The sequence below is a fragment of the Bolinopsis microptera genome, chromosome 13 (assembly GCF_026151205.1).
Source record: "Bolinopsis microptera isolate Bmic1 chromosome 13, MBARI_Bmic_1.0, whole genome shotgun sequence".
Classification (NCBI taxonomy): Eukaryota; Metazoa; Ctenophora; class Tentaculata; order Lobata; family Bolinopsidae; genus Bolinopsis; species Bolinopsis microptera.
The window spans coordinates 1,471,063-1,495,892 of NC_087084.1; the positions used below are offsets into that span (position 1 = coordinate 1,471,063).

General features: G+C 37.0%; 2 protein-coding genes across 11 annotated transcripts in view; one reads left to right on the forward strand and one right to left on the reverse strand.

Annotated features, from left to right (window-relative positions):
* Window positions 1-255: 255 nt before the first annotated feature.
* LOC134825050 (ankyrin-3-like) lies at window positions 256-17,231 on the forward strand. Of its 8 annotated transcripts, none has more exons than XM_063837130.1 (11): window positions 256-506; window positions 9,678-13,759; window positions 14,301-14,407; window positions 14,563-14,592; window positions 14,839-14,908; window positions 15,088-15,194; window positions 15,350-15,379; window positions 15,626-15,695; window positions 15,874-15,985; window positions 16,132-16,207; window positions 16,842-16,875. In XM_063837130.1, exon 2 carries the CDS (start codon window positions 9,680-9,682, stop codon window positions 12,008-12,010), a length of 2,331 nt encoding a protein of 776 aa, XP_063693200.1. In that variant the 5' UTR covers window positions 256-506; window positions 9,678-9,679; the 3' UTR covers window positions 12,011-13,759; window positions 14,301-14,407; window positions 14,563-14,592; window positions 14,839-14,908; window positions 15,088-15,194; window positions 15,350-15,379; window positions 15,626-15,695; window positions 15,874-15,985; window positions 16,132-16,207; window positions 16,842-16,875. The 8 variants fall into 8 exon arrangements, with proteins under 8 accessions (XP_063693200.1, XP_063693199.1, XP_063693207.1 ...); XM_063837129.1 differs by lacking the exon at window positions 256-506 and adding an exon at window positions 16,936-17,231 and having other exon boundaries at window positions 9,675-13,759; window positions 16,842-16,866; XM_063837137.1 differs by lacking the exon at window positions 256-506 and having other exon boundaries at window positions 9,675-9,886; window positions 9,986-13,759.
* Window positions 17,232-20,647: 3,416 nt separating this feature from the next.
* The window catches only part of LOC134825524 (sushi, von Willebrand factor type A, EGF and pentraxin domain-containing protein 1-like), a 43,745-nt gene continuing 39,562 nt past the window's right edge, over window positions 20,648-24,830 (reverse strand). For all 3 annotated transcript variants that reach the window (XM_063837754.1, XM_063837753.1, XM_063837752.1), the window contains exons 61-63: window positions 21,765-21,831; window positions 21,485-21,572; window positions 20,648-21,248 (exon numbers count right to left, since the gene is read on the reverse strand). In XM_063837754.1, the coding sequence (XP_063693824.1) occupies window positions 21,197-21,248; window positions 21,485-21,572; window positions 21,765-21,831 (207 nt within the window). In that variant the 3' untranslated portion in view covers window positions 20,648-21,196. The remainder of the gene's footprint in view (window positions 21,249-21,484; window positions 21,573-21,764; window positions 21,832-24,830) is intronic.

A 24,830-nucleotide genomic window follows, 5' to 3' on the forward strand; every position in this document is an offset into this window, starting at 1 on the left:
TGCATATATTCACTATTTCGCATATTATCCTCAATAACTCACTATCATGTACCAGGGTAAAAATTATAATGAACGTCGATTCCGTCCTATATGTAATTATACAGGATGCTACGATCACTCAGCTCTGGCATAAAGCCATAGACCCTCCTAGTCCTAAAACTTGCTCCAAAATATTAACGGCTTTTCCCTTTTATTTCCTGAACCATTCTTCGTAGCTTTGCGTCTATCGTTATGATCGTACGATTTTTGATTAGATAAAGTTTATTTTTTATTATAATTGGGGGATTTCAATATCGATTGGGCGTTACTGTCGTATGAGTATTTGATCACGGGAGGAGGAGGGTGTGTGTGTGTGGATTGTTGATAACGAGCTAAATCACTTTACACACGCACACGAACTTCGAGATGTTTCTAAAAGTCCTCCGACAGTTCCAACCAACTTGGATCGATGGATAACATGACATGAAATTGACCATGTAAGGAAGGAAGTCTTATTTCCCGTTATGGTTAGTATATGGTATAGGATTTTAGAATATATACTTAAGTTATTAATTGGGTTAGGGTTATAGGGTTGAAGTCAGATTAGATCGAGGGTTAGCCGTTAGAAGTTAGAGTTTTGAATTGTCCCTCGTGTTTAAGTCACGTGATCAGTGAAATTCCAGTACGCAAGTGTGGATTGATTAATTATGATCATCCTAGGTTGATTACGTAATATGAATTTTTATTTTTACCCGGGTAAAAATAATAATTTTATATTTATGATAATGTTATTTCACAAAAGCGTGTGAATGGAAAAATGTAGATAAAATCGAGATACGGCAATGACAATTCTAGTTCACCAACAAATCACGCCCGGTACACCCCCAGTACCTACTTGCTTCAATACGCGGGTACCATGATCGCGTGTAACACGTTTTTCATACCCCTCGATCATTTCCCGGAACATTGTTAACTCGATTGATCATCTTAATAGTTCACATTCTTCATTATATTGGATAATGATGAGGAATAGGTTGTCTCCCTGCACCGTGTATCTTTAAAGGGGTACCGGTAAGCGTGTTTGTGTGACGTATGTGTGTGTGTGTGTGTGACGTGTGTGTGTGTGTGACGTGTGTGTGTGTGTGTGTGTGTGTGTGTGTGTGTGTGTGTGTGTGTGTGTGTGTGTGTGTGTGTGTGTGTGTGTGTGTGTGTGTGTGTGTGTGTGTGTGTGTGTGTGTGTGTGTGTGTGTGTGTGTGTGTGTGTGTGTGTGTGTGTGTGTGTGTGTGTGTGTGTGTGTGTGTGTGTGTGTGTGTGTGTGTGTGTGTGTGTGTGTGTGTGTGTGTGTGTGTGTGTGTGTGTGTGTGTGTGTGTGTGTGTGTGTGTGTGTGTGTGTGTGTGTGTGTGTGTGTGTGTGTTCTCTTGTATATACGAATACCCTTAACTTGATGTTGCAATTCATCACAATACTTAGTTTGTTCTCAATCTGTAATTAGTTGTAAGCAACATCTGTTCGTTATATTTTAATCTTTATTTGTAGCTAATGATGTACAACATGAATGTTTTTGTAATAGTTATTGCATTTGTTGCCAGTCTGGTAACCTAACTATTCGATGATCTACAGAAATATGACTGATCTTCAAGCAGCATCATGACGCAGTTTTATTTAGTATCACATTCTACCAATATTGGTATACCTATTTTAAATTCGTGTGTATATTTGGAACCTCTCGTTATTAGGGCAGTGTTTTATATCAACAGTGGAATTTAAATAATGCCCCTTACAAAACACAAATTAAAAATTATGCAGGTAAACAAGTTTTGTCACAAGTTTACTTTAGCTTATTTCCGCTGCATTTTTTAAACTATTATTTTTTAAACTATTTATTTTTTAAACTATTATATGTTATTTTGACTAATTAGATCGTGGTAGCGTCTGGGTGGCTAAATGTAATTTGCACCGTAATTATAAAGTTTCTGCAAAATCTTATCTGAAAACTTTGTCGGTTACTCAAGTCATTGATATCGAGCAAAATAAATTCGATTATAATATAAAGCAGAATTAGGTCACCGCAGTTTATCGAGGACCGGAATATTTAAATAACTCCACAACTCAAAAGCGCTTAACTTTCGTCTGATGATAAAATTGTCACACGTATTATATAAAGCCAAGCACATATTTGGAGGAGAGCTTACATATGAACAGTCACTTATAACTGGTAGACATCAGTGACTATAATCTTTAAGCAGCATCGTACTCTGTTTTATTTGTCACATTTCTACACGCATAAGGTAGTGATTTAAATTTATTTATTTATTTTTATAAAATTATCTTTATATATATGAAAAGTCAGTAACTAGTAGACAGTAACCAGGGGACAGTGACTGATCAGCAGCATCGCGCTGTTTTATTTAGTATCGCATTCTACCAACATGGGTACCTACTCTAAACTTGTTTGTATATTTGGGTACTAACGAGTTTAGGGTAGTGTTTTATATCAACAGTTTTTTTTGTCTTTTTTAAACAGTGGAATTTTAATAATATCCCTTGACAAAACACGAGTTTTTAAAATTAAAATATGCAGGTTAACAAGTTGTGGTGCTGTCACAAGTTTCCCACTGCAATTAGTTAACTATGTTAATTAGATCGTGGTAGCGTCTGGGTGGCTAAATGAATTAAACAGGAATTAAACATAAATTTACCAAGGAGAACACTAACGAACTCGTTTTGGCTATACATCAATTCATAAATACGTTCAGATATAAAACAAAAGCCGAATAAAAGTATGAAAATAAAATCTTAAAATTTAACCGCGTTACAATATCACGAAGTGGAAATAAAATCAAATATAATAATTTAAATGCTAATAAAAATTCTGGATGTGTGCATAAAAGCAAGTCCAAGGATATAGGTTAGACTTAAAGACTTCGATAAGTTGATGAGACGATGAAGGAGATGAGTAGGGGACGTGAAGCGAGGATTAGGACTTATTCTTAGGATTTCGAAGGTTTGAAGAGTCTGTCAGGTATTTCCCGAATTCTTTTGTGTGACAAGAGTTCATTATGATCCTATACTCTTTTAGCATTACAAGGCTTTTCAGGTTATCAGAAAGCTTTGAGCGGAGGGAGTGGTATCCAGGGCATTCGGTTATGACATGGTCCTCAGTTTCTAGGATAGGTGTTTCAAAGAAGGGTAGCTCTTCGAAAAAGCGAATGACGTCTGTGTCTGAGGAGCAGCAAAAACGACACGTTTTCAATGCTGTGTTGTATCGATCACTAGTTTATCGACCTTTCTCTACCCTCAGATCATGACTGCTAGAGCGAAGTTTAGCAATATTAGCTCTCTTAAGCCTGCACGGAATCTGTAAGTACTGTTCTTCACCAAACATAGATTTGACCGCGGTGTAGAATGACATCTTCGGCTGGTTGTGAAGATCCTTTTTCCAGTGGTTCACAAAGGTTTCGTGTAATATGTGCTCACGTGCTGCAAGAGCGGGGTGTAAGTTTGGTTTAGCGGAGGTGCTCATCCTGATGATAGTGGACCAAGTGTCATACCAGGTCAGGTTCAGTTGTTTCTGCTCCTGAAATGTGTGATGCAGGAGCGTGTTAACGTTACCTACTGCCGCTTGTGATGCTCTACAGAAGTAGGCAATACATTGATGGAGGATGGTCACTGTCCAGGGGGTTCTTCCTGTGTTGCCGTAACAGAAGTTGTTATTTGCCTTTTTATGGACACCCAATATCCATTTAAGAATTTTTAGGTGAGTAGTTTCGAGAGCATCTTTTGCTGCTGCTTTGGGGAGACTCACTTCTTGGTTTTTTGAGAGAATGGCTTTCGCGATGTTGGTTGATGGCAGCCAAACAGGGCATCCGTATGTAGCTGCTGGCTTGACTAAGCTATCGATGAGTTTTAGCATCGCGCTAGTGGAGAGTGCTCTCGTGTCAATAATTCGTCTCATAGAGAAGAACGAGCGTAGAGCTTTTATCCTAAGCTTATCGATTGCTTGTTTGAAGGAACCGTTCAGAGAGAATTGGATTCCAAGGTAGCAGTATTTTCTTACTGGTGCGATGTCCAAGTTTCCTAGTTTAAAGCCGTAAGCACATTTGAGTATTCGTGAGCTTGTGTTAAATACCATCACACTGGTTTTGTTGATGTTCACAGACAACTCCCACTTTACGGCATAGTCATGCAAGCAGTTCAGCAGTTTCTGTAAGCTGTCCGCATCCAGCGCTAAGAGGACCAGGTCATCTGCCCAAACACCGTTTAGAAGAGGTACATCCAATTCCTCAATTTGTTCCAGCCTGATGGAGAGCTCGTGGATATAAAGTTTGAAGAGCTCAGGGGACATTGGATGCCCTTGTTCTGTACCGATCGTGACGTCAATGGCTGCGGAGAGCTTTTGAATCAGCTTGACTCGGGTTGAAGAGTTATTGTACATATGGCTGATGCATTCGAAGAATTTGCCTGCTATTCCCATGTTGCTCAGCTTGAACAGAAGTGCTTCCCTACATACACTATCGAAAGCCTTGCGATAATCAACAAAGCAGGCGAATAGTCGCTTCTTCTCTTTCTTGGCGTATTTCTCAATGATTGTATTTAGGGTGAGTATGTGGTCATTACATTGGGCTCCACTCCTGAATCCAAGTTGATAGGGTCGGTCAGGACAGGCTCTTTCTCTGAATTGGATTAGCTGTTTGAGGAATAGATGTAATTTGCAATGTAATTATATATTTAAAGTCACTATTGTGACGGTACATTAGAACTAGACAGAAACAAAGTGTGAAGGGCCTGAACGGAACCCCTCGGTTTCAGTTCCTTGTTTAACACTGCCGTACAGCAATAAAGTTTCTGCAAAAGAAGATCGGAAATCTTTGTCGGTTCTTCAAATCATTGATCTCGAGCAAAATAAATTTAATCAACTTAATAACACCAGAATGTGTGTGTGTCTGTGTGTCTGTCTGTCTGTCTGTGTGTAATTTCCGAACGGTTATACAAAAAAAACGGTAATAGTTACGGGACTGGTTTTTTGGTATAGTGCCGACAAAACTCTGATGAAGACCATAGGAAATTTTTTTTTAAATCGGCCGGTGGTAAGTGGTTTAATTGATGGTTTTGTACCACAAATGTTACATAAAATTGCTTGAGCAGAACGGCAAGAGTTACGGGGCTTGCTCTCTCTCTCTCTCATTACTGTGTAATATGTTATAGCTGCATTTAAGTAGCGTCATAATTGGATTAGCCCGGAAGATTTGCTGTAATTTTATACCTTAAGCTTATTAGGGGAGGGAGGACTGTTAGTGTTTGGGGTCTGTTTGGACTGCAGAGAGAGAGAGAGAGAGAGAGAGAGTTCATACGACAATGTTATGCGTGTTTTCAAATATAATATGCGGGTGTTGTGCGGAGTTAACAAGGGTTAATTTCTATAACGATTTAAATAAAAATAGAAAGCGGTTCAGGACGGGAGTGATGAGGTGTAATACTCGGTGTTCAGACCTTATAAACCCCTCCGGGATAGAATAAGATTCTGATAATCCCGGCTCCCGCTAAATAGATTCTGATAATCCCGGCTCCCGCTGTTAGTTTTTTCCCGCTGAATAAATAACCCCGGCACAGCTTTTATAATCCCGCCCCGCTAATTTGGCTCAACAAGATTTGTTTTGTTTTGATATTCCATGAGAATTTCAACCGCGTACTGTCACGTGTTTTGATGACGTGTATCACGTGACTAACTACTACGACGCGCATTGGTAAAAAATGTCACGTGACCTATGGCTTAACGTAAGAACTATAAATACACTCGATCTACGTATCGGTCTAATTGCAGGCGCTGGCAAAACTCCAGCACACTACATTACTTAAACTCTTACATTAATTGGACCAGTTCCAAAACTTGTCTCGACGGTTACATTTGATTTTGTCCGGTTCGGTTAATTTTGTCGAGTTTGATATAAGCCATGTATTATAGTCGTCTACTTTGATGAACTTCATGACACGATATCATTATTAGCTTTTATCGCTTGCCAGGCTTAACTCGACGCCCCTTATCTGTTATCGATATTCATATTCATTCAACGTTCTGACTGAGGAATAGTGTTTAGATATAACGCCAATTTCAAAAGTCATAGTACCTTAGTTGTATTTATTTGGAAGTCCCCAATTCCATTTCATATTTTCCATAATGATCTCATATAGCTAGAATTAAGAGTAAAATGTCAAATTTGTTGGTCCTAGCACTAACCCGGAGGGGTTTATAACACATAACACCGGCACGCTTAAGTTATATTAAAATAACCCCTCGTGCTAAAGCACGTCGGGGTTATTTTCATAATAATCCCTCGTGCTTCGCACTCGAAATTATTATAAATTTTTCCCGCGCGTCGCGGGAAGAATTGAAATATAATCCCTGCGCATGCCGGGGTTATGTGTGTTATGATCATGGAATGTGGTGCCTCATGGCTAATAATGATTTAATTATCCACAAGAAATAACTGATTATGAGATTATTGTTTAAGAAACTATTGGGTCACCTAATGCGGGTTTTGACTCAGCGGGTAATTACTCCTACCCTTTTTAACTGCGGCAGTGAAATCCCGGCCGTAGGCCGGGTTACACTAGTTATTATATAAAGCAGATCGAGGTCACTGCAATTTATCGAGGACCGGAATTTTTCAAATAACTCCACAACTCAAAGTCAAAAGCTTTTAACTTTCGTCTGATTTGGAGATTCCATTATTTTAGACCACGTCCATTCAATATTAAAACATCCATATTGTTGTCTCGGAACATGCTGAACGCCTAAGTTTTTCAGAAACAGTATATTATTAAATTTTGCTTGATTGATTGGTTGATTATGTGACACGACACCTTAATTGTGCTACCTTCAATATTCCCAGGGGCAAAATCTGATATCACGTGCTTTTAGCGTGAGAGAATTTTGGCGACAAATGAATAGTGAACCAAACTGTTGCAAAAGGATAACTTAATTTAAAATATGCACACAATAATAAACAACAATAAATCTACAGATAATTCTCAATATGACCACCGTTCTCCTTTACCAATTTGTAGCGCCGTTTTACTGATCGGCACGCCCTAGCGAGGAACTCCACCGGAACAGTCTTCAATGGTGGCCAAGGTTCAGCTTGTCCTTCGCCGATGGTTCTGTTATTAAATTAGAAGATATCCACTATCTGGCAGGAAGATGAGGAAGAGCACCGTCTTGCTGGAACCACCAGTTGTGAGTCTTGGAGTCTCCAGGCAATGGGAAGATGTGAATAAGTTCTGGATTGTTTAAGGTGTATTCCATCTTTCCATTAGGTCGGGGTAAAACTTGTGGTAGAGGACTCTTGAGTAACGTTCTCCATTTACAGTAACAGTCTGCCCATTCTGGTCGAAGAAGTATGGTCCAAAGAAGCGGTGCGAGCAGATTCCAATCCATATGGTGACCTTTGGAGAATGAAGGGGACGCTGATGTACTTCTGCAGGCTGTTCTGTCCCCCAGTGTACCGCATTGTGGCTGCTGATGGTTCCATTCAGTTCACAATGGGCCTCGTCAGACCATATGATGAGGTCTTCAAGGAAAGGGTCTGTCTGGCATTTCTGATCGAACCAGTGGGATTGTATTACCCCAAATGACAAGAGAAGACCTGGAAGTCTAAAATGTGAACTCCCTCTTTTCAATGCTATTCGATCCGTACCACGTACACTAATCCCGAGGTGATCATCATGGCTTCAAAATATTCTGTCCAGTGTTAATTGATAATTAGCTAATTGGTAATTATCCAACTAACTGATCATCCGACGTAAAATTTGTCTTACAAAATTTCATGCCTCAATCAAGGCATGAAGTTATGTGAAATATTTTCCAACTATGACAACTTAATAAAACAAATATTAATAAAACAAATATTTATTTTTACGGCACAATCAAACAATATCAATAATAAATAAATCAGGGGAGGTTTGAAGAGGTTTCAAGTGCCGAAGGCCACTGCTTATCTTTAGGATTTGAGAGTGACCTGTGCTTGAAACCCCCTCAACCATCCACTACGCCAATATAATACTTATTATACAAATATAGAAAAATATAATTATCTAAGCTAAAATTGCTTATTGGTCTAGTTTGGTGACATAGGAGAGCCCAGTTGAGTTTTAGTTTAGGTTTATGTTTTAAATCATAGTTTGAAAGGTTAGCCATGTTTCATGGCAGAGAGAGATATCATGTGTGCAGAGCCGTACCAGATGTAGAATTTGAGATATAATATAGATTAGTTACCATATAACTAATTAACGAGCTGAAGACGTATTTTGAAAGCTCCTGCTAATACAATATTTTTGTATCACTTATATAGTTATATGTTTTAAATAATCCCCCTCCATGCTAATTAACCTAGTTATTTAATTGTTAGTGATTAACTGGGTTGCAATCCTTCACCTTGACAGTCCTATAATTACCCAATTTTAAATGAACGATATCTCATTCATCAGTATGATGAGAGCGTAAGTAGAGTGCTTCCCGGAATCAGCACAATGAAGGAAACAGAAGCTGTTGGAATTTTGATTAATTAATTAATCCGTAGTCTTTAAAGACTACGAAAAAATCATTTATTTGTCTCATTCATTTGTCTCGGTAGAATGATTTTTTAGGACGGATCTGTATGTACTAGCTGATGAAAATGTAACCGCGTTAAAAATGGCGATCGCACGTGATCAAAATGGCGCTTGCACATGGGCGTTCAACACCGTTACCATGGTTATTATGAAACGTCCTATTTTCATCTAATTTGCAGGACGTGCAAATGCACGTGGGCGGTCGTACCTACAGACATACAAACATAATTGTTTGAATTATAAGTAAGACTAGAAATTCTGTAATAACAGGGATGAAGCTAATAGTGTTCTTTGAAAGAAATTTTTAATCGCATCAAAAAATATTCATTCCAACCAAAGATACAGCCAATTTAAATGTGAAATTCTTTTAATTTCCACAAGACAATCAAAATGCCGTTCCAACAATCTTAGCACGTGAACGCGTGCATTTCAACACCGTTGCCGGTTGCTATGCAACCTTTTGGGTTTCACCTAATTTCATATTTCTCATCTAATTTGTACGTGGGCGGTCGTATACATAGATATACAAAAATTTTTGAATTATTTTGAATTATAATAATGATTTTCTGTTAATTAACTAATTAAGAGATTGAATTTGAACACCAAGAATTAAAATGAATTGATAGCCGTCGGCATTCCCTCGGTCATGTTGTATTCCAGAACATTCTACCCAGAACATCATGAAGCAGTCTAAATCAACAGGGGCATGACAAAGTCGTGCCAGTTTAGAGTTAGAATTAATATAAGAATCCCTGGGGCACGCGGAAAGTTCTGGGGCTGGCCGAAGTGGCCCATATGAGCCGAGAATATACTAGATTTCTGAGTTTCGAAACGACAACAATATTATGAGGTCAAGGGTCCATTCTTATTCGCAAGAAAGGAATCTGTGTGAAAACGTTTGGGCTCATTACTTAATACTTAGCCATTTTTCACTTTAGACACCTGTAACTTTGCAGATGGCATACTGTCGTAACTATTCAATCAAGGATTTTGTCGCAAAAATTTGAAACTTTTGATCGATAAAAACTATTTAATAATTCTAATTATGATCCTTAAACATTGTTTATGTATTTTCCTTTCCAGTGTCAGACATGGCAAGCGTAATCAGTGACCCGAAATGGAGAACTATACAAGAAAAAGTAAAAGAAGGAAACTTGACAGAATTGTTGGATGTTTACACTGTAAACAACTTGGACTACAATGCTAAAGGTGGAAATTACAAGAGTACAGTACTTCATGAAACAGCAGAAAAAGATAAACAAGAGATTGCAGGTTATCTTATACAACAAGGAGCGGAGGTGAACACTAAGGACAAGTATGGGAGCACACCGTTACATTATGCTGCAAGTAAGAACAGTGTAGAGGTAGTTAAATTGCTGTTACAACAGGGAGCGGAGGTGAACACTAAGAACAGTAATGGGAGCACACCGTTACATTATGCTGCACTTAGTAACAGTGTAGAGGTAGCTAAAGTGCTGTTACAACATGGAGCGGAGGTGAACAATGAGAACATTGATGGGAGCACACCGTTACATGTAGCTGCAAGTAAGAACAGTGTAGAGTTAGTTAAATTGCTGTTACAACATGGAGCTGATGTGAACACTAAGAACAGTAATGGGAGCACACCGTTACATTTAGCTGCACATAATAACAGTGTAGGTGTAGCTAAAGTGCTGTTACAACATGGAGCGGAGGTGAACAATGAGAACATTGATGGGAGCACACCGTTACATGTAGCTGCAAGTAAGAACAGTGTAGAGTTAGTTAAATTGCTGTTACAACATGGAGCTGATGTGAACAATGAGAACAGTAATGGGAGCACACCGTTACATTTAGCTGTAAGTAGTAACAGTGTAGAGGCAGCTAAATTGTTGTTAGAACACGGTGTGGAGGTGAACATTAAGAACAGTAATGGGAGCACACCGTTACATGTAGCTGCACATAATAAAAGTGTATATGTAGCTAAATTGCTGTTACAACATGGAGCGGAGGTGAACACTAAGAACATTGATGGGAGCACACCGTTACATGTAGCTGCACATAATAACAGTGTAGGTGTAGCTAAATTGCTGTTACAACACGGAGCGGAGGTGAACAATGAGAACATTGATGGGAGCACACCGTTACATGTAGCTGTACGTGATAACAGTGTAGAGGTAGCTAAATTGTTGTTACAACATGGAGCGGAGGTGAACACTAAGAACATTGATGGGTTAACACCGTTACATGTAGCTGTACGTGATAACAGTGTAGAGGTAGCTAAAGTGCTGTTACAACACGGAGCTGATGTGAACACTAAGACCAGTAATGGGAGCACACCGTTACATGTAGCTGTACGTGATAACAGTGTAGAGGTAGCTAAAGTGCTGTTAGAACACGGTGCTGATGTGAACATTAAGAACAGTTATGGGAGCACACCGTTACATTATGCTGCACGTACTAGCAGTGTAGAGGTAGCTAAAGTGCTGTTAGAACACGGAGCTGATGTGAACATTAAGAGCAGTAATGGGAGCACACCGTTACATTATGCTGCACGTACTAGCAGTGTAGAGGTAGCTAAAGTGCTGTTAGAACACAGAGCAGATATCAGTACTACAGATAAAGATAATGAGTCATGTCTTCATAACATGCAGAAGAAATGGTCCAAAAATGACTTACAAGATACATTCCGTGCTTTTGCAAATAGCTTAAAATATTCTAATCCTGCTATTATCGTTCAGGAATTAGATATAAGGGAAGAGTTTGATAATGATGTCAAGAGCATCTTAAGTAATATTCTGAAAGAAGCGATCGACAAATTGCCAGATATTATGGATGATCCTGAGCAGAGATTTACGTTTTATAGGGGAGATCTGTATGTACGCCTCGTTGAAGAATTTTTGAAACGGTCAGGCGGGTCAGGAGAGACGTCTCTTCTACAAACCATATACATTGCTCTTCAAGCAAAAACTCCATGTAATCTTCCCAAAAGAGGAATGCTTGAGAGTAGACTCAGCCCCGATATCTATATGAAATTTCGGAGTAAAATTGAAGATTTGACAAATGACGTAGTTGAGGGGAGAGAACCACCAAAAGAACTTAATGTAATTGCACAAAAGATTTACGCGGAATACATGAAGGATAAAAAAGGATTCAGTTGTAAAGTTAAGGAATATTGCAGCAAAGCATGGAGAAACACGCAAGATTACCTTAAACCCTCATTTCAACAAATGAAGTCGTGTTGTATGAGAATAACTTGTGGTCTGAAGTGTTGTTGCCGAAACGTTACCTGTTCATTATGCCACAGCTGTTCTGCAATAGGAATGATGGGGAGATTCTTTTGTCTCCTAGGAATTTTCTTCTACATTTTAGACTTGTACACTGATGTAGTAGTTGGCATTTCAGATTTCAACGGATTTTCCAAAAAAGCTAGGGTTCTTTGAGATTGCTCTGGTATTGTTCACTTTAATTCACGAGAACTTCAGATCTGCTGAAAGTGTATACACAACGGAGGAAGATGTTCTGAGGATAAAGTTTGGGAGATTCTTGTTAACTGCCAAAGAATGGAGCGAATCAAACTTAAACTGGAGCAAGAATAAGTTTAATATGTTCTTTTACAAGCTATCTTGTCCGTTCAAGCTACAGGGAAGTTTTCTGAGTAAGCTTAGAGCGATATTCTACAACTTACTGACATGTTTCCAATTAAGGCCAGTCGTGGATAGGTTGGTAGTATTCCTACACGAACCAATAAGCTTGCGTGAGTATTACAGACGTCAAGCAGAACAGAATAGCTTGAAACAGTTTTACCTGATTTTGGAACAATTACCGGAACTTTCTGGTTCAGTTCTATACATTTCAAATAGTGATCAACAACCTTTCCCAAAAAGATATTGAACAGTTTGCCGGTGAATGTTACCACTATTTCGATTATCAACGTATGAATACAAACAGCACCAACGACACCAACTCATTTTGTGAAATGCTCCCACTATCTGATACAGGATTAGGAATATGTGGCACTGTGTTTCGTATATTCTCAATGGCAATTCCATTTTACAACATTCCCTCGGGAATTGCCTCTTTGGAAGATGGCTTTAGGAAATTGGACTCGCTGACTCCTAAAATGTCCACTATTTTAAAGATCATTTTCCAAGCATCCTATACATTGATGATACCAGCCAGGTTGTTCATGTTTGCAGCAGTAATGCATGCTTTGTTTATAAAGGAGTATGTGTTTGGGTTCATCATCCTCAGAGTGATAGTGGAACTCTTGGTAAACCTTTATAGCCTCAAAGCGAAGTTAGCGGAACTTTCCCTTTTGAAGCTATGGCGAAAAATTCTTTCAATCTTATGGCGAATGATCCTGTTTAGTATCAGAGATGTGTTTCTAATATCGATAAGAAACCCTGATGCTTACCTCTCAAAACCCTCAGACGTTTCTTACAAGTCATTGAGAAAGAGGAAAAATCTAGCTGTCCGTGCAATCCCATTTATCTGCGAGGGTTTGGTCGCTGCTTTGATCATCGAACAAAGATATCCGTGCGGTAAGCATTTCAACTATTTCAAATATTTGGGCTGGTTTTGTATAATTCCTTTAGTGCTCTCGGTATCAGCAATAGTCATGGTTTCAGACCTTTTCCATCCATTAAAAGGAAGATCTTCGTCACTAAGAAAAGAAACAAAAAAGCTCCTTCTCGCTGTTGTCATCAGTATTATGGGGACCTTCATTGTTAGTAAGAAAAGAGGGTCAGTGGAACTTCTGGTCATGGGTCTGGCAATTTTTCTTCATATCGTCCTTGTTGCTGGACTCTGTCTGTTTGTCAAGATGTCCAACAAAAGTAAAGAAAGTAAAGAAAGTAAAGAAACTCCGTACACACCTTTAGCTACGTCAACCACATCAGTCGACCACCCTCACTCGACCACACCAGTCTGATGAATTACCGTTTTGTCCATTTAATTCATCCTCGGCTTACCAGAGCCATAAAAACTGTGTATCTTAAACTATTTGCTGAGCAAATATCAATTTATAGACTGTATCAGTCTTCTCAAAGCAATAACAATGAAGCAGAAATCATTTCATCAGCAAAATTTCCCTCTGTCTTTCCAAAATCATCTAAAGGCTTTATTGAGATGGATTTACGACACAGATAACTGCTGGTGGACTTCTTAAATTCAACCTCGAAACAGCACATGTAAGTAAAATACATATTTCATTACATTTACATCATTTTCCTTCTTAAACTTATAAATTTAAAATACAGTGAAACCTCTATATAGTTATACCGGGCCTGTAGGGGGTGGGGGGGGGGGGGAAGAAAAGTGCACGATACAGAAAAAACCCGGTAAATATGCATCGAAAACAACCTGTAAATTGTCTCATCTTTAAAATTAGGGCTTTGTATGCATGTACATCGTGTTGTATCGTGATGGAACACAGAGTAGTTACTCAAATCGCCACCAAGTGCGATATGACTTAATATGATAAATACGATTTCTTGCACGATTTCATGTTGACAGTATCAGCTAAGACGCAGTAAGATGCAGTTAGCACTGAACCGAGTGGAATGTGGGAACTGGGAACCTGTTCAAGTGTAATAAAAATTACATTATTATAAAATTATAATTCACAAGTTGCAAATTTTTCTCGTAAAACTCTTCACTATTTCACTTTTTCAAATGTGAAAAGGGTAAAGAAATAACGCTCACATGGTTTTTCATCATCATGAATTTCAGAACTAAACTGCAAACCGGGGTGTCTCCAGTCTTTCCAACTGATGTCCGCTCGCTCATACTAGTGCTACCTTTGTCCTTTAACCTTTTAACTCTACACTAATATTCAGGTTTGTTGGTAACAGTTTTCAAACAACTTATAGTTTGAATTAAATTGGAAACAAGGTGTTTGTCAGTCTTTTCGCTGCACGATTTGAAAATAATTATCAAATGTAGCTATTTGATCCAACAAAAATAACGCTCTCACGGTTTTTGTACATTTCAGATCAAATCTGGGGTGTATACTGATATTCGGGTTTGTGAGTAGGTAGTTTTTTTAAACGATTTTTTAAATTTCGTATTTAAAGAGAAACAAACTGTTTATGATTATCAACGTGACCGTAGAGTGGTTTAAATACAAATCAAAAATTCGAGCGTTATTAATTCAATCAAAATAACGCGAATAGAATGGGCTCAACAAATCATGATGTGCTAAAATTGGAAAATATAACAAAATAGGATGTATTTGCAAACTAATTCAACTACTTTTCTTTATTTTCAGATAGATCTACGACCTACGTGGTATAGCAAAGTGTTTCCTAAATCCAACATTTTACTGCTCTATTATAAAGGTACATGGTTTTTATTCGTCGTTCTATAGTCCAAGTCAAAGTGTAATAAAAATTACATTGTTATAAAGTTCAATTCATAAATGTTGCAAATTTTTCTCGTAAAACTCTTCACTATTTTACATGTTCAAATGTGAAAAGGGTAAAGAAATAATGCTCACATGGTTTTTCATAAATTGCAGAACTAAACTGCAAACCGGGGTGTCTCCAATCTTTCCAAATGATGTCCGCTCGCTCATACTAGTGCTACCTTTGTCCTTTAACCTTTTAACTCTACACTAATATTCAGGTTTGTTGGTAACAGTTTTCAAACAACTTATAGTTTGAATTAAATTGGAAACAAGGTGTTTGTCAGTCTTTTCGCTGCACGATTTGAAAATAATTATCAAATGTAGCTATTTGATCCAACAAAAATAACGCTCTCACGGTTTTTGTACATTTCAGATCAAATCTGGGGTGTATACTGATATTCGGGTTTGTGAGTAGGTAGTTTTTTTAAACAATTTTTTAAATTTCGTATTTAAAGAGAAACAAACTGTTTATGATTATCAACGTGACCGTAGAGTGGTTTAAATACAAATCAAAAATTCGAGCGTTATTAATTCAATCAAAATAACGCGAATAGAATGGGCTCAACAAATCATGATGTGCTAAAATTGGAAAATATAATAAAATAGGATGTATTTGCAAACTAATTCAACTACTTTTCTTTATTTTCAGATAGATCTACGACCTACGTGGTATAGCAAAGTGTTTCCTAAATCCAACATTTTACTGCTCTATTATAAAGGTACATGGTTTTATTCGTCGTTCTATAGTTCAAGTCAAAGTGTAATAAAAATTACATTGTTATAAAGTTCAATTCATAAATGTTGCAAATTTTTCTCGTAAAACTCTTCACTATTTTACATGTTCAAATGTGAAAAGGGTAAAGAAATAATGCTCACATGGTTTTTCATAAATTGCAGAACTAAACTGCAAACTGGGGTGTCTCCAATCTTTCCAAATGATGTCCGCTCGCTCATACTAGTGCTAACTTTGTCCTTTAACCTTCTAACTCTACACCAATATACTGTTCAGGTTTGTTGGCTATCAGTTTTGAAACAACTTATAGTTTGAATTCAATTGGAATAGAATGGGCTCAACAAATCAAACACAATCGGAAAGAATAAAAAATAGAATGTATTTGCAAACTATCAACGATTTAGACTTTTCTTTATCTTCAGATGGATGAGGATCTACGACCTACGTGGTATAGCAAAGTGTCTCCTAAATCCAACATTTTACTGCTCTATTATAAAGGTACATGGTTTTTCTTCGTCGTTCTATAGTCCAAGTCAAAGTGTAACAAAAATTTCATTGTTATAAAGTTATAATTCGCAAGTTTCAAATTTTTCTCTTAAAACTCTTCACTATTTTACATGTTCAAATGTGAAAAGGGTAAAGAAATAACACTCACATGGTTTTTTATAAATTTCAGAATAAACTGCAAACCGGGGTGTCTCCAGTCTTTCCAAGGGATGTCCAACCTTCCTCCTTTAACCTTCTAACTATAAGTATACACTAATATAATATTCAGGTTTGTTGGTAACAGTTTTGAAACAACTCATAGTTTGAATTTAATTGGAATAGAATTGGCTCAACAAATCAAATGCATGATGGGCTAAAATTGGAAAGAATAACAAAATAGGATGTATTTGCAAACTATCAACGACTTTTCTTTATTTTCAGATGGATCTACAACGTACGGTGGTAAATCAAAGTTTCACCTAAATCTAAAATTTTACTGCTCTATTTTAAAGGTACATGGTTTTTATTCGTCGTTCTATAGGTATAGTCCAAGTGTAATAAAAATGACATTGTTATAAAGTTTAATTCACAAATGTTGCAAATTTTTCTCGTAAAACTTAAACTCTTCACTATTTCACATTTTCAGATCGATTTTCCTTTATCTAAACAATGTGGAGGGGGAATCAGTGGCGTAACGAAAGGCCCTGCTGACCCCGCTGTGCAGGGGGGCGCTGTCTTAGGGGGGCGCCAAATGCAAAGCCACGAACGTTAAATGATCAAGTCACAAGTGAGATCATAAATTTATCAAATCAACCGCAGATCAGAAATAAAAACTATAGAGCTTCTAATTTGTTGGCGAGGATAAATGGACTGTGGGAAATTTTATTTATGAATACTGCTATATTGCACTGACTTGAAAGAAATAATTTGTAATTTTATGTTGGTGCAAAATTTTGGATTTAAACATTTGATAACTTTCTCAAAGCCCAAAGGTTTAGTTAATTACTTTAGAAACTAAAACGTTTTGGGCGAATGATATTGTATTGTTAAAAAAGTATTTATATGCTTTATTTAAAATATAAATAGCATCACGTGCTGTTCGTGCTGATTTTTGTGAGACATTTCTGTTTTCATATTTTTGGGAGTTTTGCAACTTAGTTTTAAATTAATTGCAATAATGTTTTGCACTGTTCTACTTTTATTTTTAACTTATCTCTAACATTTTACTTTTGTCATTATTTGACCAAAACCCATAATCATGGGTAGAGTGAACCGCTGCCAGTGTCTCTCTTTCCAAACAAAAGAAAATGATATTAATTTGAGGAACCGTCCGCAAATGCAAATTGATACCGAGAATGAAATCGGTCGCTCGCTTTTCCCATTCAATAAGCTTTATTACAATACGTAAGCCGTGAATGAATGGGAAAAGCGAGCGACCGATTTCATTCTCGGTATCAATTTGCATTTGCGGACGGTTCCTCAAATTAATATCATTTTCTTTTGTTTGGAAAGAGAGACACTGGCAGCGGTTCACTCTACCCATGATTATGGGTTTTGGTCAAATATCATCTCTTTTTGATTATAATGTCAGGATAATTTACACAGTCGAAACTTAATAAGGAGGTAATTTCAACGATTTCGAAATTTTACCTTTGAAAACGTTTCCTTGTGTTTAGGTAGGCATATCTGTCAATAACAGACTGAATATAGCACTTTTTACTCATTCAAGTTGGCATTAAATTCATATATAATGCCATTTTAATATCGTGGGAAAGCAGAATATATTCGAAATCACGAATGAGCAAAATTCTCACCTTTCGCACGTGCAAACTTTGAGCGGACGTTGCGTGCGCATGAAATATTGAATCACCATAAATTTTTGCATAGTGTTATTTAATATATAGTTTGATAAGCATGAAAAGTTTCAGAAGATTTCAAAAAGAACTTGGATCACAACGGGACTCCAAAGTTGATAAAAATCGTGAAAATCAAAATTTTTAGTGATTTTAGCTATTTTAAATGAATTTGGGCGTGTCCCCACGTGTGCAACTTTTCGATTTTCAACTTTAAAACTAACCTATAACACAATTTAGACCTTTAGGAAGCAAAATTGAGCTCCACAACCCAAGGGATGGCCCAACACCAGAGAATACTAATTCACAACTTTTGTGTTTTTATAAAATTATTCTTCAAAAAAGCACAAACTTCAATAGCGAATATCTTTATGAAGGAGCAAGGTAGGAAAACTTTCCGGTAGATTTTCAGAATGCTTGAACAATTATCTAAGATGAAAATGTCCTCAGATTTTGAATAAAATTACTCCTTAATGCTTTAAAATCGATTTGAAAAGTTGTTATTTTGTCAAAAATCAAGTTTTAAAAACACTTAAATTGATGACGTCATCGAGTGATGATGATGACGATAAATTATTTTTCGATATAATGTAAACTAAAGTTTAAACAATTATCTTTAAAACCTGTGGTTCGAAATGACTGTATCTTTTATACTTTTGAATCTACGGACACTTAAATGTAGGGTACAATTTACTGCAAAAGCGTCTATACATATATACATATATATATACATATATAGCTTCACGACAATCTGTTGTAAAACAGGGGTTCCAGAAAACCCACTTCCCGATATTCCTGCAACATGAAATTTTTTTTACAGTCGATTTGGACAAGGTCTAGACGCTCTGCAAAGTTTCAGATCTCTAACTCGATTTTAACATGGTTTTTAAGGCACCTGAATATGGCGATTTTGGGTTTTTTACCTAATTTCGTATAACATGCTGGCGCGTATTTTGCGCAAATTTCTTAAAAACCTCCACATAACTATTTCTTATTCCTGTCATCTTTAACATTGAATTAGAATGTTTTGAACTTAAATATACCTGCTGAACTACTTTCGATGAGTCTTAATGCCTGGAAAACAATAAAGGGGATATAATAGTATAGGGGGTACATAGTGTTGTGAATATAAGGGCAACGGTTATGCTTGCCAGCATTGTGATTAGTCAAACCAAAAATGAATTTACCTCATGAAAAAATGGGTCAGGCACGCATTTTGTATTTAAGACAGATTATCAAAGAGTCTTTAACCACATAAATTAACGGATGTTACTGATATTCGTCTAAATTTCTTCGAAGTAAGTTAACCATTAACGATGGGCAAGGCTTTTACTTATTCGCTCGCCCAAAAAATATCACGAGACTTTCGTCTTTATGGTTCATGGTTTTGCACCTGAACAAAACTGTTTTACATAAATCCTAATCTGCAAACCCTAACCATAACCCCAAAGCTATTCATAACCATAACGGCAACCTTAACCCGAGCCCTAAACAATAAAATTCGCGTTTTACTAGCCTGTCAGTGCCACGCGACGAAAACGCCGTGATTTCATTTAATTGGTTAACCTGATGCCGCGCCGCAAATCTCTATAAACACAAATTATTCATCGCACGTGCAATAAACTCAATTATTAAGTCCTAAAACTGTTACCGAAATTATGCAGCTACATATGCAGCAATGGGAAAAAAGCGAGCCCCGTTCCTCTTACCGTTTTCTTGATTAAGCTGCTCAACCCAAAACCATCAATTAAACCACTTACCACCGGCTAATTTTTAAACAAAATTGCTTATGGGCTTCGTCAGAGTTTTGTCGGTACTATGTCTTTACTGAAAAATTAGTTACGTAACTCTTACCGTTTTAAAAATACAACCGACCGGAAATTACACACGCACAGATATTATAGAAATAGCCGGTAGGGCCCCCGATAGTTGAGACCAACTTGGATCGATGTATTTTCGCACGCTGAATACTGATTGCTGATTGAGTGATTCCGAATCACCCCGGCCCCCATGGCATATAATAGGGTTAAAATTCTCCTTTAGCGAGATATTGGCGAAAAACTTACTCGATCACGTGATATGACCATATAAGGAAGTTGGTCTAATTTCTCGTTAGGGTTAGGGTTTCAGCATATGCTTTTGTTAAAGATTGGGTTAGGGTTAGTGCTTTAGTGTTGGGATCAGATAATCATTATATAGAGGGCTAGGATTTCGATTAGTCATTCAGGGCCATCAAGAGAACGTGTTATAAAACACGTGACAGTCGATCGAGTGTAGAGTAATTAATCATCAATCATCATCCAATGTGGCTCGATCTTGCTATGTGTTTGGTGTTGGTTCAACCGAATTAATTATTTTATATTTGATATTCAAATTCATTTTTAGTTTTTAGTTTATAAATACTATATTTTATAGTTAGTTCATAGTTGCCATCCGGCCACACAGTATGCAACTTATATTGCATGCATGCAGTACCATTTTTCCATTAATTTTGGTAATTTTACATGGCTGAAACTGAAATGTAACGCTTGATTTATAAATATAATTATTAATTGAATTTTCAAATAAAAAAGTAAAGGGATTAAGCCTATTATATTGTAATTGAGGAGGAAGTCATGTCCTCACTCTCTTCACGTCCGAGAATGGCGTTTATCTTGTCGCTAATATAATAATATTAATAATGATTTTTGTATCCTTGTAACTTTTTTTGTTGTTGTATCATATGCAAAGACTAAAAAACGCCAAATTATAGAAAATTGAAATTATCAGCATCGAATTTTAACAGAAACAGTGCTATTGTTGACTTTGGAAATAAAATCATCAATAATTTCGAACAGATCAAGTTAGTTCAATTGAATTTTCAGTCATTAATTGATTATTAATGCTAAATGAAAATTGTATATAAACTGAAATCGGTAAAATGAAAATATTTTTATACGTATGTGAAATAAATGCAAATAAAAGTAAAAATCATAATCAATTTCTAAAGTAAATCACTATTTAACTGATTCTAAGTCATCAGCTCTTCACAGTTCATTATTTTATTACAATCAATCTTGGCACATTGCAACAGTCTCTAATAATTGATATCGTCCGGGCTATCTTATTTTTGAATCTAAGATGTTGTGAAAAGTCTGATAGTTAGTGTTTAATCGCACACTACTTCCGTTTCATACGTTGTCACTGGGAATTTAACCGTTCTGAAATGCATGAGTTGGGTCAGGTTTAAACGTACTTCTTTTTTAAAAGGTTACTCTAAGTAAAGTGCCTGCTGAAACTGAATGCTGAACGTAGTTCATAAGTCTGTGAACTCTAAATTGTGCTGTATTTTGAGCTACACGTTTATACAAATACAATACATAAAACAACAAGTTTTTAGGTATAGAAGGCTCCGCTTGTTCGACAATGCAACAAAAAGAAACAAATTGAAACTAACGTTTCCTCGGTGCATCTTCCTAGAATACAGTTTCCTGGTATTACTTTAGTGACATACGTTACCACTTCTTTCCTCCTCTCTTTGCAGGCTGAAATTATTTGTGCTCGTAAAAATGTTCCGGGTGATAACTTGATAAGTGGTAAAATCCTTTTTCGAAATATTTGATTGTGCTGCTGGGAATTAAGACAGAAAACCAAATAAACGTACAATCGTATGTATTAGTAATAGTTAAGATTTAAGATTAAGAAATTAATCAGCTGAATATAAATAATTATCTTACAAGCACATGTTTTGTCCACGTCACCCTCCCAGAGTCCATCATCTCCACACTTGTAAACAAGCTTGTTCTGAAATAGTGTTTTGTTGAGAGATAATCATCATAATTATGCTAGTCATATCATTATTATCCTAGACATGTCAGACTTATATTTGATCATACGGTTCTGATTTGCTAAGTGTCAAATATTGGAAAGAGCGTGATATAATTCAGGTCTGGAAACTCTTATCTTATCTAAGAAAGTAAGAAGGTTTAATTTGGTTTTACTTAGTAAAATTGTATTCCATATTGTACAAAAGTTGCCCGTAGTCGGTGGAGAATGTTAGGACATGTTTTGCGGGGTCCCGTTGACGGACCAGCGTTTTTTAGACTTGGGCGTTGTTTTTAACTATCCCTTGTTTAAAACTTTGTTTTTTGATAATTAATTCTACAAACCAAAGTGTAACTGAGAAGTGAGTCCTGGTAACAATTAACTAACTTTGTACGGCTCACACACAAACTGCACTGTTTCCAGATAGTCGTACTATTTACTGGTAACAATTAACTAACCTTGTACGGCTCACACACAAACTGCACTGTTTCCAGATAGTCGTACTATTTACTGGTAACAATTAACTAACCTTGTACGGCTCACACACAAACTGCACTGTTTCCAGATAGTCGTAATATTTACTGGTAACGATTAACTAACCTTGTACGGCTCACACACAAACTGCACTGTTTCCAGATAGTCGTACTATTAACTGGTAACAATTAACTAACCTTGTACGGCTCACACACAAACTGCACTGTTTCCAGATAGTCGTACTATTTACTGGTAACAATTAGCTAACCTTGTACGGCTCACACACAAACTGCACTGTTTCCAGATAGTCGTACTATTAACTGGTAACAATTAACTAACCTTGTACGGCTCACACACAAACTGCACTGTTTCCAGATAGTCGTACTATTTACTCGTAACAATTAACTAACCTTGTACGGCTCACACACAAACTGCACTGTTTCCAGATAGTCGTACTATTTACTGGTAACAATTAGCTAACCTTGTACGGCTCACACACAAACTGCACTGATTCCAGATAGTCGTACTATTAACTAGTAACAATTAACTAACCTTGTACGGCTCACAAACAAACTGCACTGTTTCCAGGTAGTCGTACTATTTACTGGTAACGATTAACTAACCTTGTACGGCTCACACACAAACTGCACTGTTTCCAGATAGTCGTACTATTAACTGGTAACAATTAACTAACCTTGTACGGCTCACACACAAACTGCACTGTTTCCAGATAGTCGTACTATTTACTGGTAACAATTAACTAACCTTGTACGGCTCACACAAAAACTGCACTGTTTCCAGATAGTCGTACTATTAACTGGTAACGATTAACTAACCTTGTACGGCTCACACACAAACTGCACTGTTTCCAGATAGTCGTACTATTAACTGGTAACAATTAACTAACCTTGTACGGCTCACACACAAACTGCACTGTTTTCAGATAGTCGTACTATTAACTAGTAACAATTAACTAACCTTGTACGGCTCACACACAAACTGCACTGTTTCCAGATATTCGTACTATTAACTGGTAACAATTAACTTACCTTGTACGGCTCACACACAAACTGCACTGTTTCCAGATAGTCGTACTATTTACTGGTAACAATTAGCTAACCTTGTACGGCTCACACACAAACTGCACTGTTTCCAGATAGTCGTACTATTAACTGGTAACAATTAACTAACCTTGTACGGCTCACACACAAACTGAACTGTTTCCAGATAGTCGTACTATTTACTGGTAACAATTAGCTAACCTTGTACGGCTCACACACAAACTGCACTGTTTCCAGATAGTCGTACTATTAACTGGTAACAATTAACTAACCTTGTACGGCTCACACACAAACTGCACTGTTTCCAGATAGTCGTACTATTTACTCGTAACAATTAACTAACCTTGTACGGCTCACACACAAACTGCACTGTTTCCAGATAGTCGTACTATTTACTGGTAACAATTAGCTAACCTTGTACGGCTCACACACAAACTGCACTGATTCCAGATAGTCGTACTATTAACTAGTAACAATTAACTAACCTTGTACGGCTCACAAACAAACTGCACTGTTTCCAGGTAGTCGTACTATTTACTGGTAACGATTAACTAACCTTGTACGGCTCACACACAAACTGCACTGTTTCCAGATAGTCGTACTATTAACTGGTAACAATTAACTAACCTTGTACGGCTCACACACAAACTGCACTGTTTCCAGATAGTCGTACTATTTACTGGTAACAATTAACTAACCTTGTACGGCTCACACAAAAACTGCACTGTTTCCAGATAGTCGTACTATTAACTGGTAACGATTAACTAACCTTGTACGGCTCACACACAAACTGCACTGTTTCCAGATAGTCGTACTATTAACTGGTAACAATTAACTAACCTTGTACGGCTCACACACAAACTGCACTGTTTTCAGATAGTCGTACTATTAACTAGTAACAATTAACTAACCTTGTACGGCTCACACACAAACTGCACTGTTTCCAGATATTCGTACTATTAACTGGTAACAATTAACTTACCTTGTACGGCTCACACAGAAACTGCACTGTTTCCAGATAGTCGTACTATTAACTGGTAACAATTAACTTACCTTGTACGGCTCACACACAAACTGCACTGTTTCCAGATAGTCGTACTATTTACTGGTAACAATTAACTAACCTTGTACGGCTCACACACAAACTGCACTGTTTCCAGATAGTCGTACTATTAACTGGTAACAATTAACTAACCTTGTACGGCTCACACACAAACTGCACTGTTTCCAGATAGTCGTACTATTAACTGGTAACAATTAACTAACCTTGTACGGCTCACACACAAACTGCACTGTTTCCAGATAGTCGTACTATTTACTGGTAACAATTAACTAACCTTGTACGGCTCACACACAAACTGCACTGTTTCTAGATAGTCGTACTATTTACTGGTAACGATTAACTAATCTTGTACGGCTCACACACAAACTGCACTGTTTCCA

Bases quoted from the DNA above. Each gene is read 5' to 3' on its own strand.
- LOC134825050 (XM_063837130.1), top strand. From the start codon at position 9,680: ATGGCAAGCGTAATCAGTGACCCGAAATGGAGAACTATACAAGAAAAA.